We start from the raw sequence: 17,946 nt of genomic DNA on the forward strand, positions 1-17,946 counted from the left end.
TTGATTACTGTAGCTTTAGAATAAATCTTGAAATCAGAGAGATTTCAACTCCAACTCAACTCCTCTAACTCTATTATCTTTTTTCAAAAGTCATTTCTGGTCCTTTATATTTTCAAAAAAATTTTAGATTCAGTTTGTAGATTTCTACTATAACAACAAAGGCTGTTGATCTGCAGATGAATTTGGAAAGAATTGACATCTTAACAACATTCACTCTTCCCATTCATGAGCATGTTTGTCTCTTGATTTGTTTAGTTCTTCCTTGATTTCTCTCAGCATTAGAAATTTTTTCAGTATACAGGTCTTGCACATAGTTGGTTATATTTATCTCTAAATATTTCATGTTTTTAAGCTATTGTGAGTGCTAATTTTTAAAATTTGTATTAGGGTATAGTTGATTTACAATGTTGCAATAGTTTCTACTGTATAGCAAAGTGTATCAATTATACATATACATATATCCACTCTTTTTAAGATTCTTTCCCCATATAAATTATTGCAGTGAGTGATATTTTTAGCATTTTCAACATCCAATAGTTCATTGCTTATAAGTAGAAAAACAATTTATTTTTTATATTGATCTTGTATCCTGATGGGCTTCCCTCCTGGCTTAGCTGGTAAAGAATCTGCCTGCAATGCGGGAGACCTGGGTTCGATCCCTCTGTTGGGAAGATCCCCTGGGGAAGGGAAAGGCAACCCACTCCATTATTCTGGCCTGGAGAATTCCATAGACTGTATAGTTCATGGGGTCACAAAGAGTCAGACATGACTGAGAGACTTTCACTTCACTGTATCCTGATACATAGCTAAACTCACATATTTTTTGTAATAACTATTTGTATTTTTGATATCTTAAATTTTCTATGCATATGATTATGCTATTTGCAATTAAAGACATTTTTACTTTTTTAAAAAATAATCTGTATGCTTTTATTTATTTTCTTATTTTATTGCATTAGCTAGGACCTCCAATTTAACAGTGAAAAGAAGTTATAAGAAGTGGGCACTCTTGCTTCAATCCCAGATTGAATTGCAAAGCGTTCAATCTTTTACGGTTAAGAATGATGTTACTTAAGTTCATTTGTATCATTTCTTTTTAGATTCCACACACAAGGGATGTCAAACGACATTTCTCCATCTCTGTGTGACTTACTTCACTCAGTATGACACTCTCCAGGTCCATCTATGTTGCTGCAAATGGCCTTATTTCATTCTTTTTAATGGCTGAGTTATGTACAAAACGGAAGCAGACTCACAGACTTTGAGACTGAGTTTATGGCTGCTAGGAGTGGGGGAGTGGGGAGGTGGGGGAAAATATGGGGGAAGGGATAGTTAGGGAGTTTGGGATGGACTTGTACACACTGCTGCTGCTGCTGCTGCTAAGTCGCTTCAGTCTGTCCGACTCTGTGCGACCCCATAGACGGCAGCCCACCAGGCTCCCCCATCCCTGGGATTCTCCAGGCAAGAACACTGGAGTGGGTTGCCATTTCCTTCTCCAATGCATGAAAGTGAAAAGTGAAAGTGAAGTCGCTCAGCTGTGTCCAATTCCCAGCGACCCCATGGACTGCAGCCCACCAGGCTCCTCCGTCTATGGGATTCTCCAGGCAAGACTGCTGTATTTAAAATGGATAAGCAACAAGGACCAATTGTATAGTGTGTGGAACCTTGCTCAGTGTTATGTGGCAGCCTGGATGGGAGGGGAGACTGGGGGAGAATTGATACAAGTATGTGTGGCTGAGTCCCTTCCCTGTTCACCTGAAACTATCAACATTGTTAATTGGCTATACCCCCAATACAAAATAAAAAGCTAAAGAAAAATAACAATGTTACCATTTTTTTTGGACATAAGGTTTGCCAGATTGAGAACTATTTCCTTCTATCTCAAGTTTGCCAAAACTGTTTGTAATGAATCTTGAAATTTTATAAATGCTTTTAAAACATATATTGAGATATTACATAATTTTAGTATTTTAGTCTGTTGAAAATGTGACTTTTACTGGTTGATTTTGAATATTGAACCTACTTTGCTTTTCTGGAATATACCCAAGTGGGTCATGGTATATTATCCTTTTTATAGATTTTGGGATTCAATTTGCTAGTATTTTGTTACTATGTTCACAAGAGGTATTAGTCTATAGTTTTCTGTCTTACCTATCTTTGGCATCATGACAATGCTGGCCTCTTATTAATAAAATGAGTTGTGAAATGTTACCACTTCTATTTTTTGGGAAAAGTTTATGTAGAACAGATGTCATTTCTTCATTAAGTGGTAAAACTCACCAGTAAAGTCTCATGAATCTGGAGTCTACTTCTTTAAAAGGGCTATAAATGTTATCCATTTCTTTTTGACTGGACTTTGGTAGCTGGTGTCTTATTCTTTTATGGTGGTCTTTGTGTGAGGTGTTGGCATATTATAATTGCCTTCTGATTTCCAAGTTCCTATCAGTGATATTTGTTTATGCATACCATCTTTATTTATTGAGCCCTTTTTATTATGTCATCATTATTTTTTCCCATTTAATGACTGCAATCAATAGATTACAATAAAATTAATCTGACTGAATGAATACGTGGCAGGGGAAAATTGGTGGTTATGGCACAGTAGAAGGCATTGTAGACTTTGGCTAAAAATATTTATGTCACGAAAGACAAGGATTTGCCTGATGACTTTGTCAGACAAATTTGTCTATTTTGAGTATCGGCTTTAAAAAATCAGAGAAGAAAAGGTAAGTTGCAACAAAAATCTCCTTTGAGCATGCTTTGGAAAAACCAAAGGGAAAAGTGGCAGGACTTACCAGCATGATGTTCACAGAATTATTTCTTTAAAAAATTGTTTTTGTTATTTTTTAAGAAACAAGACCTTACTGTTTATTTTGGAGTTGTTGACACATACTGAAATATAATGATTTCTTGATTGGGAATATTTTAAAACAAAACAGAAAGAACCCAACTTTCCCCCTCAATTTTTTATCCCTAGCCTATGTTTAAATATTGTAAATAACCTTTGAAAATGTAACAGCCACATTTGTTGGAATAGCACTTTCAGTGATTTGAATGACCTATTTTAAAAGCAACTTACCCTACAAGTTACTTTTCCACTGAAAATGTTTTGTTTGTTCATGCTAAACCCTATACTGTTTTCCTAAGGACAAGGTTATTACAAGTACAGAATAACCTACTTAATCTACTTTGATTTAATTTACTTACAGGCAAAGTAGATATTTCTTTTCCTACCACCATCAATGGATTATTATAAGTAAAGTCAGGCATATGCTTCAAATATATGGTGAAGAGAGATTAAAGTTATCACATAAAGGCAAATGGATGATATTTTATTGCTTTCTTTTATGGCTGGACATGATCATTATAATTTAATGAGCTAGGGAACAGAAAAGTCCTGCTCTGTGTGATTAGCTGGCCTGGCCACATGGCTTGCATATGGAGCTTGTCCCTGTGGCTTGAGGAGGTGGGTGGTTACTGTTTGCACAGTTCAGAGCTTGCTTTTTGTAGCTCTGCCACATGCCTTTGGTTAAAGTTAGTCTCACCCATGACTGCCAATCTCCAGGTTGGTTCACTGGGTACTGCTACTTCTCAGAATTCTATGACTAAGCCAGGAGTGGTGTTTGTTATTTACCAATAGGTATTTCTTCTGCCTGTTCTGCTTACCACATCATCATACCAGGCCTTGACCTTTGGGAACTCCTCTGGAAAATCAAACATACCTAGAAGCTGCCCAGGCTTAGGTCTAATAACACCATCAGTTACTCTTTGGAAGGTCTTGGAGCAGAGCTTGGAAGGTGATTTGAATGAGAAGGAAGCATAACAGCTCATCAAGTGGCTGAGTCTCTTACATGCTAGCTACTTGGTACGACAGATGTAAAGTCAAGCCCATGGAAATCAAGGAGAAAATCCAGGAGAGCCCAAGCTCTTCTTGGTAGTGGATTTGAGTCTGCAGGCTAAGTCAAAGACTAAGCTGAGAAGCACATGTATGCAAGAGAAGATGCAGAAGCTAAAAAAGGATTCAAGCCAGAAAGAAGATAGTGAAAATGCTTCAATTTTCCTACTTGGGATGCGTGTTTGATTGATTCATTCAGTAACTTTATACTGGACATCTATGGTTTGTTGTTGCTTGGTCTCTCAGTCATGTCTGACTCTTTGTGACTCCGTGGACTAGCCCTCCAGGCTCCTCTATCCATGGGATTTCCCAGGCAAGAATACTGGATTGAGTTGCCTTTTCCTTCTCCAGGGGATCTTCCAGACCCAGGGATGGAACCCAGGTCTCCTGAGCATCTCCTGCATTGCAGGCATATTCTTTTACCACTGAGTCACTGGGGAAGCCTTTCTACTATGGACTAGGAGCTATTTTAGGCATTGAAGATACAGTAGTGAATAAAACAAAGTCCCTTTTATATTTCCAGTGGGAGAGAGACATTAAACAAAGGTCAAATGAAGAACACTGATAACATCAGGTAGTGGTAAATGCTGGGATGAAAAATAAAGCCGGGGAAAGAAATAATCACTGATAAGAAAAGGAAGGTCTCGGTGAGCAAAGACCTGGACAAAGTGAGGGAATGATGCCATGAGAATATTAGGGATAGAGCATTTCCAGGAGAATAAGTACAAAGATCCTGAGGCAGGTTTGGTGAGTTTGGGAAACAAGATGGCCAGAAAGAGCAATGTGAGGAAGGAGAAAGGGTTTGAAGAAAATTACTCCGCACTAGTGAAGCCAGTGTCTTCATGATTGAATACCCTCTGCCTGTATAGACCAATTTCAATAAGGAGCACCCTGAACCATGCTGAAAGCAGACTTTTATCTCTCAGAAGTGCTTTAATGGAAACTATCCATATCCTAGGACAAGGGGTCTCACCTGAGCTCATTTCGCCCCTGGAGATTCACAGTCAGGTTTTAGGTTGTCAATAACCACTCCCACCCACCAATCTGCGTCTCTCTCCAGAACATTTTTTTTCTTTTTGGCTGTTCTGGGTCTTCATTGCTTTGTGTGGGCTTTCTCTAGTTGTGGTGTGTGGGCTTCTCATTGCAGTGGCTTCTCTTGTTGCGGAGCAGAGGCTCGAGGTGAGTGGGCTTCGGTAGTTGCAGCAGGCAGGCTCAGTGGTTGTGGCTCGTGAGCTAGTTGCCTATGGAATCTCCCCAGACCAGGGATTGAACCCATAGCCCCTGCATTGGCAGGCAGATTCTTATCCCCCGCACCACCAGGGAAGTCCTAGAACATTTTTCTGCAGAGAAAAATGGAACCTGTATGCAAATGCCTGCAGGACCAGGTAGGAATACAGAAGAATGAAACAGGTCAGTGGGAGAACCCCGCCACATTTTGCCTATTATACAGAGGCATAGACTCCACCCTCACAGAGAAATAAGCTGTCTTCTATTTGTCTTGAAATATTCAGTCTTTGGGTTGTATTTTTTTATTTCTCCATTTAGATCCAAAAAAAATACTTCTCCACCATAAGAAAACCAACAATGCAAGAGTGATGACAAATAGCAGGTACTGCTCAGTGTTGGGGATCCACAGAGGATGGTGAGGACTGTGGAGAACGGGAGGACACATGCCTTCCAAAGGCAGCAACCACTGCTCTGCTTCAGCCCATCACTGCCTTGAGGGGATGGGACTCAGTGTGGACAAATCTTAGAGAATGCAAAACTCTGGATCTCTTTGGGGATGAAATCTCCAAATTTTTAATTTGGTTCACATTTTTCTTTTCTTTTTTAGAACCCTGGTAGACCAACCATAACACTCAGGGTATGTGCTTGTGCTAAGTCACCTCTGTTGTGTCCGACTCTTTGCAACCCCATGGACTGTAGCCCACCAGGCTCCTCTGTCCATGGGATTTTCTAGGACAGAATACTGCAGGGGGTAGTTGTGCCCCCTCCAGGGATTGAACCTGAATCTCTTATGTCTCCTGCCGATGGGTTATTTCCCACTGGTGCCACCTGGGAAGCCCATAACACTCAGGGTGCTGTTGCTGCTGCTGCTGCTGCTGCTGCTAAGTCACTTCAGTCGTGTCCGACTCTGTGCAACCCCAGAGACAGCAGCCCACCAGGCTCCCTCGTCCCTGGGATTCTCCAGGCAAGAACACTGGAGTGGGTTGCCATTTACTTCTCCAATGCATGAAAGTGAAAAGTGAAAGTGAGGTCGCTTAGTCATGTCCGACTCTTAGTGACCCCATGGACTGCAGCCTACCAGGCTCCTCCGTCCATGGGATTTTCCAGGCAGGAGCACTGGAGTGGGGTGGTGGGGGAGGTCAAATATGGCCCATAGGCAGGTGGTTTGTTGAACTCTGATCAGGATTTCTGAGAGATCTGTGACTTAACATTGACAACTACTCTCCTAGAACATGATTCCCTTCCACTTCTGTGGACAGAAGGACTGAGGTCACATCCATGCACCATGTCCCTGGGTCCCAGAAGTCTAGGGGAGGGCCATCTGCCTGGCTTTTCCCTCCCCCACACCCCTGACCCAGAGCACAGAAGCCAGCAGGATCTCCCTCTCTTCCTCTGTTCCCCAGGTAGTCTTCCACTATAGGGATGGAGCAAGTAGGACCCTGTCAAAGGGAAGGGGTACTGAGAAGCCCCAGATGAGCAGTAATAGAGGCTCATTACCACGAAAGGCAGCTTTCTTCTTCATCTTCTCAGTTCTCCACTCTACTCCCTCCGACACATCCCTCCACATTCGGCCCGTTATACCCCATGAGAGTTTCTTTGACTACAAGCTACAGAAACCCACATCAAACCCTGCGGGGATAAATAAACCTGTTCACTCCTGTATCTGAGGAGCCCAAGGGCAGTGCTGCCTCAGGCTTGTTGGATCCAAGTGCTCAGGAATCTCTTCTCCTCACTCAAAACTGAGCTCTGCTTTCTTCTCTGTTGTTTTTGTTCTTTGACAAGCTCTCCAAGCGGTGGGAAAGTTGACTTACATGGTCCTTACTGCCCATGATCTCAGAAGGGGAGGCACTTACATCAAATCCTAAAAATTAATCTGCTGTGATAGTGGACGAACCCATGTCCAAGGGCATGGGGCACTCCTATTGGCTAGCCTGAGTCACATGCTTTCCAAAAGAGTAGGTTCCAGAATCACAAGGAGTGTTGAGGATGGTGTGTGTGTGTGTGTGTGTGTGTGTGTGTGTGTGTGTGGTGGTGGTGGTGGTGGTGAGATGGCAAACTCTATAAGGAAGGAATGGTGGCCACTTAAAAGGGTAACTTGCTACCCACAGGCACTTCAGACACAATAGCTAACAGCCATTCCCTCAGTCCCCAAACAAAACCAAAAAGCTCTCTCTGCAACTCAGCAAGCTCACTGCCGATTGCTCGAGTCAGTTTTAGTATCAGAGCATCTGCATTAAAAAACCAAGAAGACCCAGTCTGAGTTTGGTTCATGGAGGATATTTTCAAGCTTTGGCAGTTCCTCCATGCAAGCAACAGAAAACACTCCTCAGCTTTGTGAAAATCACTCTTCCTTCCCTTCCTAGTAGAATGAGAGTTCACATCTTTAGCCTTGCACCTGCCCCCTAAACAGAGCATGTAGTCCTGAAAACCTGGGAACAGACTGAATCACTATTTTACCTTGTAAATTTAAAGCTAAGGGTGAACTCCAGGGAGTCAACTCACAGGAAGTTCTCCGGCAGTGACCAGAGAGTGACTGTTGGGTTTCATACACACAAAATAAGATAACCTTACCTATAGGGAGAAAAATTCAAACTCATTGAGAGTAAAAGGATGAGAGTTAAAATAATAGCTGATCTTTATTATTTGCTAAATGCCAAAGCACTTTTCATAGATTATGTCATTTAATTTTCACAATAGCCCTATACGTTTCATTATTATCTCCATAAAAGGCTAAATAATTTGCCAAAAATAACATAGGCAGTCAGCAGTGGCAGAGCAAGGATTCATGCCTGGGCAGTTTAAAGTCACTTTGTTGGAACTTCATTCATTCTCCAATTACGTGGAGTGCCTACTATGTGCTGGAAACTATTCAAGGTAATGAGATAAAAAGCTGTAAACAGTGCAAAACAGATACATGTCCTCATGAAGCTTACATTCTTCTGGGTGAGAAAGACAGGAAATCAGGCCAATAATAAGACATAAACTAGGATAGATAGTGATCAATGCAAGGGACAAAAGTAGAGCACGGAGGAAAGAGAGGTAGGAGGAGAGGTGGATTCTGAATAGGGTGATCAGTCAAGTCTCGTGATGAAGGTGGCACTTAACAAAGATCTGAGGAAGTGAAGGAGCAAACCATGCAGATTATCTGGAGGAAGAGAGTGGTAGGTGCAGGAAACAGCAAAGACAAAGAGCCTGAGGAAGGAACACAGATAGCACGTTCTACCCATAGCAAGGAGTTCACTGTGGCTTGAGCGTTGTGATCGAGGAACAGAGCAGGAGGGGATGAGATCAGAGAGGGGCCAGATCGTCCAGGGTCTTGTGAGTAGCTGTTAGGGCTTTGCCTTTTACTCCGGTGCAATGCAGTCATTTGGGGTAGAGCAGAGGGGGGAAGTGAGATGACTTAGTTTAATCAGGGTTTCTCTCACTGATTGGAGAGCCTTCTGTGGGAGGCTGCAACAGTAAGCAGGTAGAAATGACAGTGCTCGTGCTAGCGCTAAGCCGCTTTCAGTCGTGTCCCACTCTTTGCGACCCCGTGGACTGTAGCCCACCAGGCTCTTCTGTCCATGGGATTCTCCAGGCAGGAATACTGGAGTGGGTTGCCATTTCCTTCTCCAGGGAATCTTCCCCACCCCGGGGTGGAACCTGCGTCTCTTATATCTCCTGCATTGGCAAGTGGGTTCTTTGCTACTAGTGCCACCTGGGAAGCCCAGGAATGAAGGTGGCCTAGACTAATGAGTTGACTTATTAGAAAAAACCCTGATGCTGGGAAAGATTGAAGGCAGGAGAAGGGGAAAATAGAGGATGAGATGGTTGGATGGCATCAGCAACTCAAAGGACGTGAGTTTGAGGAAACTCCGGGAAATGGTGAAGGACAGGGAAGCCTGGCCTGCTGCAGTCCATGGGGCTGCAAAGAATTGGACACGACTGAGTGACTGAACAAACACAGACTAATGCACGGGGGAGATGTGGCCAGTGTTTCCCTTCTGGGTTTACTGTGAAATCAAAGGACTAGTTGACATATGAGATGAGGGATGTGTGAGGAGGATGGCTCTGGGGCTACTGGCCTGAGCAGCTGAAGACTGAAATTGATGTTTTCAGAGATGGGGAAGAGTGCAGGAGGGATGGCTTTGTTTTTGTTTTATTTTTGAGGGGGGGCGGGGAGGGTTATTCAGGCCGCAGTTTGGAACCTATTAAACCAGAGATACCGCTTAGACATCTAAAGGGTAGTGATGGGTGGCAGACCTGGGGTTCAGGAGGGCAGTTCCTCAGCTCTGCAAACCATACTCTACCCCCTGAGAGTAAGCGATGACACTCTCATGCAGTTTTGGGAAAATGATGGCTGTATCAGAAACACTGGAACAGTATTAAGAAAAGTCAAATCTAAAGATTCACCCACATTCTGTCACCCTCCAAACAGCTGCTTTTATTTGGTCACATTCTGTTTTTGCCCACAGGCACACTTAACTTTATAATGTCAAAAGCATAGCATGGATACAATTACATATTCTACTTTTTTTTTCACTGAACACAATCTCATAAATATTTTCTTAATGTGTGCTTCCTAGGGCCAACAAAATGCTGGGCATTGCTGAGACCTTTCAGAGACAGAAGTTAAAAATCCTACTTTAGTACAAAGCTTGGTGCTGCTACAGTTGGCACTGGGTTTACTGTAAGCTTTGTGGACAATGACTCTGTAGAGATGATTCCTGAGCTGGGCCCTGAATGATTACAGACTGCCACGCACCCAGTCTGGGGAGGGGCATTTCAGGAAGCAGGGAGGGCATGTGCAAAGGTCCTTAGGAGGCTACAGGAAAACACAGTTAAAAAGAGCTGCTGGCAGATTCATTTCACCTGACAATTAAATGGAAATTATTTTATCTTTGCAAAATTAAAAAAAAATCTTTTTACACTACAGAAAAGTGGGTACACTTTTCCTCTGTGATTCTCTACCAAGGAAGGAGAAGTTAAATGCAATTATTTACAGCATAATGAACCCTAGTAGAGGTAGTGGTTCAGTAAGTGTTTCTGGGCCTCAGACCAGACACAAATTGCACTTGGAATCTTATTTGTTCATTCATCCCAATCCCTCGCCCAGAACTGGAACGCAGTCCCTTAATTTTATAGAAAAGGTCGAGGGTCCAAGGAGGGTAAGAGACTTATACAAGCTTATCCGTCTCTATTATAGAGGGTTCTAACTAGGGTTCAGTTAGCTCAGTCCTCCACATTAGACTCTAAGAAACAAACATGATTCGTCCACGAGACTCCATCGTTGACAAAACCCTTTGTTAGCTGGGAAATACACTCCTCCCCTTCCTCTCCGGCTAATTTATCAATTATTTGCCTAATTATTTACTCAAAAGCAGGAAAATTATTGAGAAAAGCCTTTTGTCCACGACTCCCCAAGTCAGGGAACTGGTTTCTGTTTCCTCGCAGAGCCAGCAGGGGGGGGCACCAAGCAAGGTTTGTGAGTCGAGCCTTTCCCCGCACCGCCCCACCCCCACCCCCGCGCCCCTCCGCTTCCTCGCCCAACTTCCCCATAGCCGGCGCTTCAACTAAAAGTGGCCATTGACCTTTCAAGCTTTTGAATAGTGATGCAATAGAAGAGTATTTCAAAGAAAAATGGTTATCGAAATGTTGGATCCGGTTTTCCCATGAGTGTTGATGATTTTTTAAAAAGTAGGTCACATTTAAAGTAGGTCACATCTCGGGAGGAGACATGCAGGGAAGGAGATGAGTTTTAACTGAGGCCAGGTGGCCTCCAACCAGGTGGGAGGAGGTGAGGGTCCCTGGGCAGGGAAGAAGAGCTGGGGATCTTTCCGCATTCCCGGTCCCCCAGGCTCCAGTTCTGCGGGAAATCCCAGAGTTGAGCTCTGCCAGGCTGCGGACACGGAGGCGGGCGGGCCACGCGGACCACAGAGCGCGCGGGTCTGAGCGTCCCCTCCGCGATCGGCGATGGTGAGCCGGGAGGGCCGCCGGGTGGCCGGAAGGAGACGGGGGAGCGGAGGGAAGGAGGGAGGAGCAGGGCCGGGCCGATGCGGGAGACCGCGAGCAAGCCCGCCAGGGGGAGGGGACTGAGCGCGACCAGCGCAGCTTAACCAGGCGCCGCTCTCCGCCCGCTGGCAACCTTCTAGGACTCAGGCCCAGGGGACCGCCATCGGCCCACTCCCTTCGGCTCCTGGGCGTGGACCTGGAAGGGAGGGTGGTCCAAGAGGGGGCTCCCTCACTCCACGACTGTGTCTTAGAGCGGGAGGGGCCATTTCCGAGGACCTCTAGTCTCTCCAACACCCCCTCTTCAAGATGTGCGGCCTGGAAGGTCGCCTAGAGAAGGCGCGGAAGGGGTGGGCAAGACAACCCTCGGCGGCGGGCTTAGGGGCGAGCATGTCTGTTCATCGCTCGACCCCGGCGCACTGCCTGCACGGCTTGGAGACAGGCTCCCGCCGCGGGAACCGGCTCAGTGGTGGCCTGGGGCTTCTCTTGCGCGTCTCGGAGCACACCCAGGCGTTGGGGGTCAGAGGAGGGCGGATTCCCAGGCATCCGCCCCGACCGGGTAGAAACCCGAGCGCTCGGAGCCCGTCTCCCCCGAAGCCTGCGCAACTGCGCCGGAGTCTCTTTAAAGCAGTAGCGGGGGCCGCGGTCACGTGAGGTGGATTCCTGGAAAGTTCCTGGAAAGCGGCCTCCGCAGCCGCTGGGCGGGGCGCGCGGGGAGCGCGGACGCGGAGAGAGGCGGGGAGTGAGGGAGGCGCGTACGTCTGGGAAATCGCGCGCACACACCGCTCCCGGGACGGACGTTTAACTCTAGTCTCGCCGCCGCCGCCGCGGCTCGCGGGCCCTGGGCTTCCCCTGAAGCATGAGCCTCCTCGCCCGCCGCCACTGGCGCTGCGCGGGCCACGGACGGCGCGCGCCGGGGCCCCGGGTGCACGGCCTCAGGATCGCCTTCGCCTGCAGCTGGGGCGCCAAAGGAGCTCGGGCCGGCGGCAGGTATCAGACCCGGGAGCCCGAAGGCTCCGCCCCCACGAGGGCTGGGGAGGGCACTGGGGCGCGGCCGCCAGCGCCAGGCAGCCTGGCTTCCGCAGTTTGGAGCCGCCGGGCTTGAGAGTCGGAACTGTGGCTCTCCCCGGGGGCTGGGAGCTACTGCCTGCTTTCTCCGGTTCTTTCCCGGCGTCTGGGAGTCTCCAGAGTTTTTTTTTTTTTCCTCCCCCCGCCCCTGTAAACTGCCATCCAGATTAATAATCCTTCTAATAACCTGATCTCCCGCTCCTCCCCACCCGCCTGCCTCCCGCCCTGACTCTTTCCTCCCTCCCTCTCCCCTTCTCATCTCCTTGGCTGCAGCCGGAGGGAACCCAGCAGCTGCCCCGGGTCGGGGGGCGGGGGCTGTCGGAGCCCGGAGGAGGTGTCAGCCCAGCCAGTCGAGGCAGTGGTCCCTGGGACTCACGTTTACTCTCTGCGCAGAGAACTCCGGACGTCTCCGCCGCTGAGCGCAGGGCTAGTCACCGCCTTGGGCATCTCGTTCCCAAATTAAAAAGTCAACAGGGGAAACAGGCAGACACCGCTCCTCCCGGGCCCCTCCCGGCTCCCCCGCCCAGTGCGGGCTGGAGTCTGCCTGGTGTGGAGGCGGCCACGGCGTTCGAGGCCGAGGTAAGGGCTCGGCGTTGGTTGTCTAGCATGTCCCACGGAGCTCTCAGCCTCGTGCTCGGCCTGGGCTCGGGTCACGGGTCGGAGCCCCCGCGAGGTCTGCGCGCTCGGGCAGATTCCTCGACAGCGCCCGCGGCGGCAGCAGCAGCAGCAGCAGGAGCCGCCCGACCTCGGGAGCGGCAGCCTCGGCGGCCCCCCAACCCGTGCCCTCAGCGGGGGCAGGGGAGCCAGGAAGCCTCTTCTGCGGGGTGGCCGCAGCTCCCGCACCTCTGAGTCCCGGACTGCCGGCTCTGCCCGGGGAGCCCCGCGGCGCTCTAGGGTCCGTAACTAGGTTTGTGCCGGGGGCTTCTTCCGGGGCTCCTCGGGCTGTGCAGAGTGTGAGAAAGGAGTGCCAATTTGGGGACCTTGCCTGTTTCCTTTTCAAATTTCTGCTTGCCCATTTACCACCGTGCCCACAGGTGACTCTTCGCTCTTCTCGTCTGCTAGTCTGCGATTTCAGAGAGCAGCCCTCGGCGGGAAATTGCCCGGTTCCCCACCCTCATCCTGTCCGCTCCCCCCGCCGCCCCCACGCCCCTTGTGTCTTGGATCCCTGCTGTCTCTCTATCCTTTCTCTGGAACGGGCCAGGGCAGTAACTGGATGCTCGGGGTTAAATGGTGCAGGAGCACAGACGCGGAGGAGTCCCCGGGATTTTCCACATCCCTGCCTCTCCACCCTCACCCCGGCCGCAGGGGTCCAGTTCCGACTGACCCAATCCTCCACTTTCTCTTTGCAGGCGAACTGTGCGTGAACGCGCCTGCGGGGGATTTGGCCATCGGTGCACCGGAACCCGGGGAGGAAGAGCCTGCAGCGCCCCATCCCCACCCTCTCCACCACCATTTCGGGGACCCCTCAGGGAGTGGTTTTGGGGTTCCCACTGACTTCTAAGAAGGACGCGTGCCTTTCTCCGACCCCAGCTCGGGCGGCCACCTGTCTTTGCCGCGGTGACCTTTCTCCCATGACCCTGCGGTGCCTCGAGTCCTCCGGGAATGGCGCGGAAGGGGCGCAGAGCCAGTGGGGGACCGCGGGGTCGGCGGAGGAGCCGTCCCCAGAGGCGGCGCGTCTGGCGAAGGCCCTGCGGGAACTCAGTCACACAGGTAGGGAGCGGACCCGTCGCGACGCGTGCGAGAAGGGGGCGCCTCCCCGGAGACGCGGATGGGGCTGTGCTGGCGAGGCTGGGATCCCCGCTGCGGGGCAGGCGGCTCGCGGAGAGGATGCCGCACGGCTCTGGATCCTTGGGAATGCGAAAGGAGAGTGGTTCCTGAGGGACTCCAAGGCCTAGAGGAGGGCAGAGCTCGAGAGGGGTTCCTTGGAAATCGACTCTTAGGGCGCTGGCACTTTAGCTATTTTCCGCGGCTGCTTGGGGGTCGGCACTCGGGCTCGGATCCTAGCCGGAGATAGTGACGGCGCCTTTCCTGTCCGAGGGTTGCGAGGGCAGCGAGTGGGCGCTGCTCTGCCAGCAGCTTCAGCTGCATCCGGCTCCCGGGCCCGGCAGCCGCTGCAGCCTGGAATCTTGGCAGCCAAGTTCAGGGACCGACAGATTGCCGGGCAGGCGACTGCCGCAAAGCCGGGAGGAGGGCGGACTGCGAAGCCCCAGCCGAGCCTGGCCTCGCTGGTTTCTAGGGGCAGCCTTGCGCTTTGCACGGCTCTCTGTCGTCTCTCGGCATCTGAAAGAAGACAAGATGGGGGCGGGGAGGTGTGGAGGGGAGGTTCTGGCAAACCTGCAAGCTTTCAAAATCGGGACCCTCAAAGCTTACGTTTGGGGCAGAGTTGAAGTTTTGGTAGAGGTAGAGGGGAGGGAATAGTTCTTCACTTGTGGTTCCGGTCTTTCCTTGCGGGCCAAGGGCTTTCCCTGCGCGGGAGGAACCGGCAGATTGCAGATCCCCGAGCAGTTTTTTTGAGGTAGGGGGGTGGGGAGCATTGTTCAAACGTTTAATATGCAAGATGTCGCTAAGTCGCTTTTGGAAAACGGGATGGAAGATGGAACTGGCAGGTCGAATCGAGAATGCCAGGGAGACCGACGGTTGTGATTGGATTTGAGTTAGGGCGAAGTCCAAGAGAGTTTATGGAAGACTGTAAACTTGAAGTACTAATTATCCATTGGGCTTTCTCTCCATTTCTCAATGGCTGATAAGGTAGTTGCAGTCAAAACAGCAGACAGAAGCTACTGTACTGCTCTTTTAAAATAGCGGTGCTTTCCAGGGCTTTGAAAAGAGATAAAGATTTGGAAAGGGTGGAGGTGGACACCAACCAGCCAAAAAGTTGTTGCTTTTTATTTTGTTGGAATTAACTGAAGTTGGGTTTTCCATTTTTTTAAGGGCATGGATTTTCTAACTTCTTACTTAATTTACATTAAATCTTTCATTTCACTTGAAAAGCATCATGTCTGCTCAGCCAGTGTGTCATATTACAACCATTCTTCTCTGTGTTAGAAAATCTTAAGAGAGTTCAAAGATCAGCTACAGAAAGTTACTTTTTAAAAAAGAAAGCTGGCTTGCAGTTTGTTCAGAAAATTAAACGGACCCACGTTTTCAGTAAATTTCTACAGAATGTATTTATGGTAGCCTATGGTAAACTTTCACACACTTCTTTTTATAGCTAGAACATTGTTGCCAAGTACTTGCCCTATTTTAAAAATTCTCTATAATAACTATTTAACCCTCTTTTGTTTTTCTTTTTGAACAAAACCCCAGGTTGGTACTGGGGAAGTATGACTGTTAATGAAGCCAAAGAGAAGTTAAAAGAGGCACCAGAAGGAACTTTCTTGATTAGAGATAGTTCGCATTCAGACTACCTACTAACAATATCTGTTAAGACATCAGCTGGACCAACTAATCTTCGCATCGAATACCAAGATGGGAAATTTAGATTGGACTCTATCATATGTGTCAAGTCCAAGCTTAAACAATTTGACAGTGTGGTTCATCTGATCGACTACTATGTTCAGATGTGCAAGGATAAGCGGACAGGCCCAGAAGCCCCCCGGAACGGCACAGTTCACCTTTATCTGACCAAGCCACTCTACACATCAGCACCACCTCTGCAGCATCTCTGTAGACTCACCATTAACAAGTGTACCAGCACCATCTGGGGACTGCCTTTACCAACAAGACTAAAAGATTATTTGGAAGAATATAAATTCCAGGTATAAGTGTTTCTTTTTTTTCTAAACATGCCTCCTATAGAATATCTCCGAATGCAGCTATGTAAAAGAGAACCAAATCTTGAGTGACGGCTCTGGATAACTACGCGGAATTCTAAGACCAGCTGAAGTCAATCTGATTTAATTGTGTGGCAAGGTAGCTAGGGATTTAAAGTTTTCCCCACATGTTTTCAACTGAGGGATGCTTCCCTTCCTAAGGCTGACCAAGACCAGTTGATCCTTTTAAGTTAAGAATAAAACGTCCCAAGTAAAGGCTGAAGGAACATTTTCTCAGAACTCTGACTTTCTGAGGTTCGTTGGTGTTAGGTGAAAGGTCCCAGCACTGGTAGGAGAGAAAGAGCTCCACTTAGGAGTGCTGAAGAAGTGGAAGGAACGAAACTGACACAGGCTTAACTTCAGTTCTGTGTGCCTGGTGATCAGAGTCTATTTTAGGACATTTGATATTTTGCATTCTGATGTACTTAGGAGATTTGTTAAACAGATATGCTTGTGAGTATTTATCCTTCTTTTTATGCAATTAACCAAATCAACCAAAAAAGGTGACCATGAAATCCTGTATTTGTCTTTTTACTACATGTATGAACTCTCTCGTGAATGAGTACTGTAGTAATCCTCTTCAAGGGAGCCTTATTTCAGAAATATTTCAAACTGGTGCAAATGGAAAAGATTTCTTTTCCTTTAAGGCTAAAGACAAGAATGTCATGCTATACAGGTGCAACTCAATCCCTGTTAATAAAACCATGTAGATAGAGACATTTTACCCTTTGAAACAGCTGCGTCCCCAACCTGTTGCCATTGATTTTTGGAAATGGCTTTAGGAACTTCCAAGTGGTCTAACCATAGACATTAGCAGTTGTCTCCCTTCTACCATGTAGAATACTTTGACTTAATTTTCTTCCACATATAGGGGGATACATGCCTGCTTTTCAAAGTGTTTATTTACTGCTGTTACTATTTGATTAGAATGTATTAAATAAAAAAAAAATGGACTTTCACAAGTTTCACTTATTACTTTGAATACGCTTTCTTGGTAATAGAGGGTTGCCATAAAAACTTACATCGAGTGAAATAAACCAAATATTGAGCCAGAGGTAGAACGTTACTTGCCCTTCTCTAAAGTTATGGGTCACACTTGCCCTTTGCGTTTTGGAAAGCATGGTTTAGAAATTCCTAAGAGTTGCCAAGTGGCCTGGTCTTTTACAAGTTGAAAAGGCATAACACTAATGCCCTTTGCGTTTCCAAAATACCTGGTTTAGAGACTACGGAATTGTGACACAGACTCTTGTAGGTTGAAGAGGCACAATACAAAATACAAAATAACAGTTTTACGGACATTTCTTGGCCACCCAGTCTCACGACTGTTGCAAATGCATCATTTTTCTGGACTCCAGACATGATTCCTGTTGCCACCTTTGAAAAAAAAAAAAAAGGCCTGTGTAATTGCACACTATAGTGTGTCACTGGGAAGGTGAGCCTAGTATGCCATGTGTGTGCCCCAAGGAATTAGCACATCAGATATAGATTAGAGTAAAACCTGCTTATCGTATATCATAAAAATATGAATATTTTCATAAGCGCTTAAAAACCGGTTTTGTGACTGGAAGGAAAGCAACTATGCATGTCCAAACAGCAGAGCCAAGCGCAAAAGATTGCTAGGTGCGCCTTAGGAAGGATTTATTTGTGGTCTAAATTTTACAGAAGAGCTGGAATTCGAGTATCTGGTCTCTGATGGGAAGATCACCTTCTCATTAGGATGTCCAGCATCTGTGCTTTCTGTATCCTCTTTTTCCACTGACAACAGTTGTGTAGTGTGGGATGTTTGACTTTGCTGGCAAACCTTTTACGTGATCGGTGCCAAGGGAGTTTGTGAAATTTCTTCAAGGTCTTTTTCCTTTCTGTTCTTATTGTTTCAAACACTCTGCTACTTCTCAGTTACTGAGAGTTGGATACATCGTCGGGTGTGAGTACCTGTGGCATTGTGGCAAGTTCTTG

At 47.4% G+C, this 17,946-nt stretch overlaps 1 protein-coding gene and 1 long non-coding RNA gene across 2 annotated transcripts in view; one reads left to right on the forward strand and one right to left on the reverse strand.

Annotated features, from left to right (window-relative positions):
• The window catches only part of LOC133247233 (uncharacterized), a 28,458-nt gene extending 15,824 nt beyond the window's left edge, over nt 1-12,634 (reverse strand). Inside the window, exon 1 of the long non-coding RNA XR_009736332.1 lies at nt 12,555-12,634. This is a non-coding gene — a long non-coding RNA (uncharacterized LOC133247233). The remainder of the gene's footprint in view (nt 1-12,554) is intronic.
• Nucleotides 12,635-12,977: 343 nt separating this feature from the next.
• Nucleotides 12,978-16,952, forward strand: SOCS2 (suppressor of cytokine signaling 2). Its single transcript, XM_061415748.1, has 3 exons — nt 12,978-13,073; nt 13,528-13,888; nt 15,485-16,952. The coding sequence occupies exons 2-3, from the start codon at nt 13,750-13,752 to the stop codon at nt 15,940-15,942; spliced, it is 597 nt and encodes a 198-aa protein (XP_061271732.1). The 5' UTR covers nt 12,978-13,073; nt 13,528-13,749; the 3' UTR covers nt 15,943-16,952.
• The last annotated feature ends 994 nt before the right edge of the window (nt 16,953-17,946 follow it).

Source organism: Bos javanicus, chromosome 5 (assembly GCF_032452875.1).
Source record: "Bos javanicus breed banteng chromosome 5, ARS-OSU_banteng_1.0, whole genome shotgun sequence".
Taxonomy (NCBI): domain Eukaryota; kingdom Metazoa; phylum Chordata; class Mammalia; order Artiodactyla; family Bovidae; genus Bos; species Bos javanicus.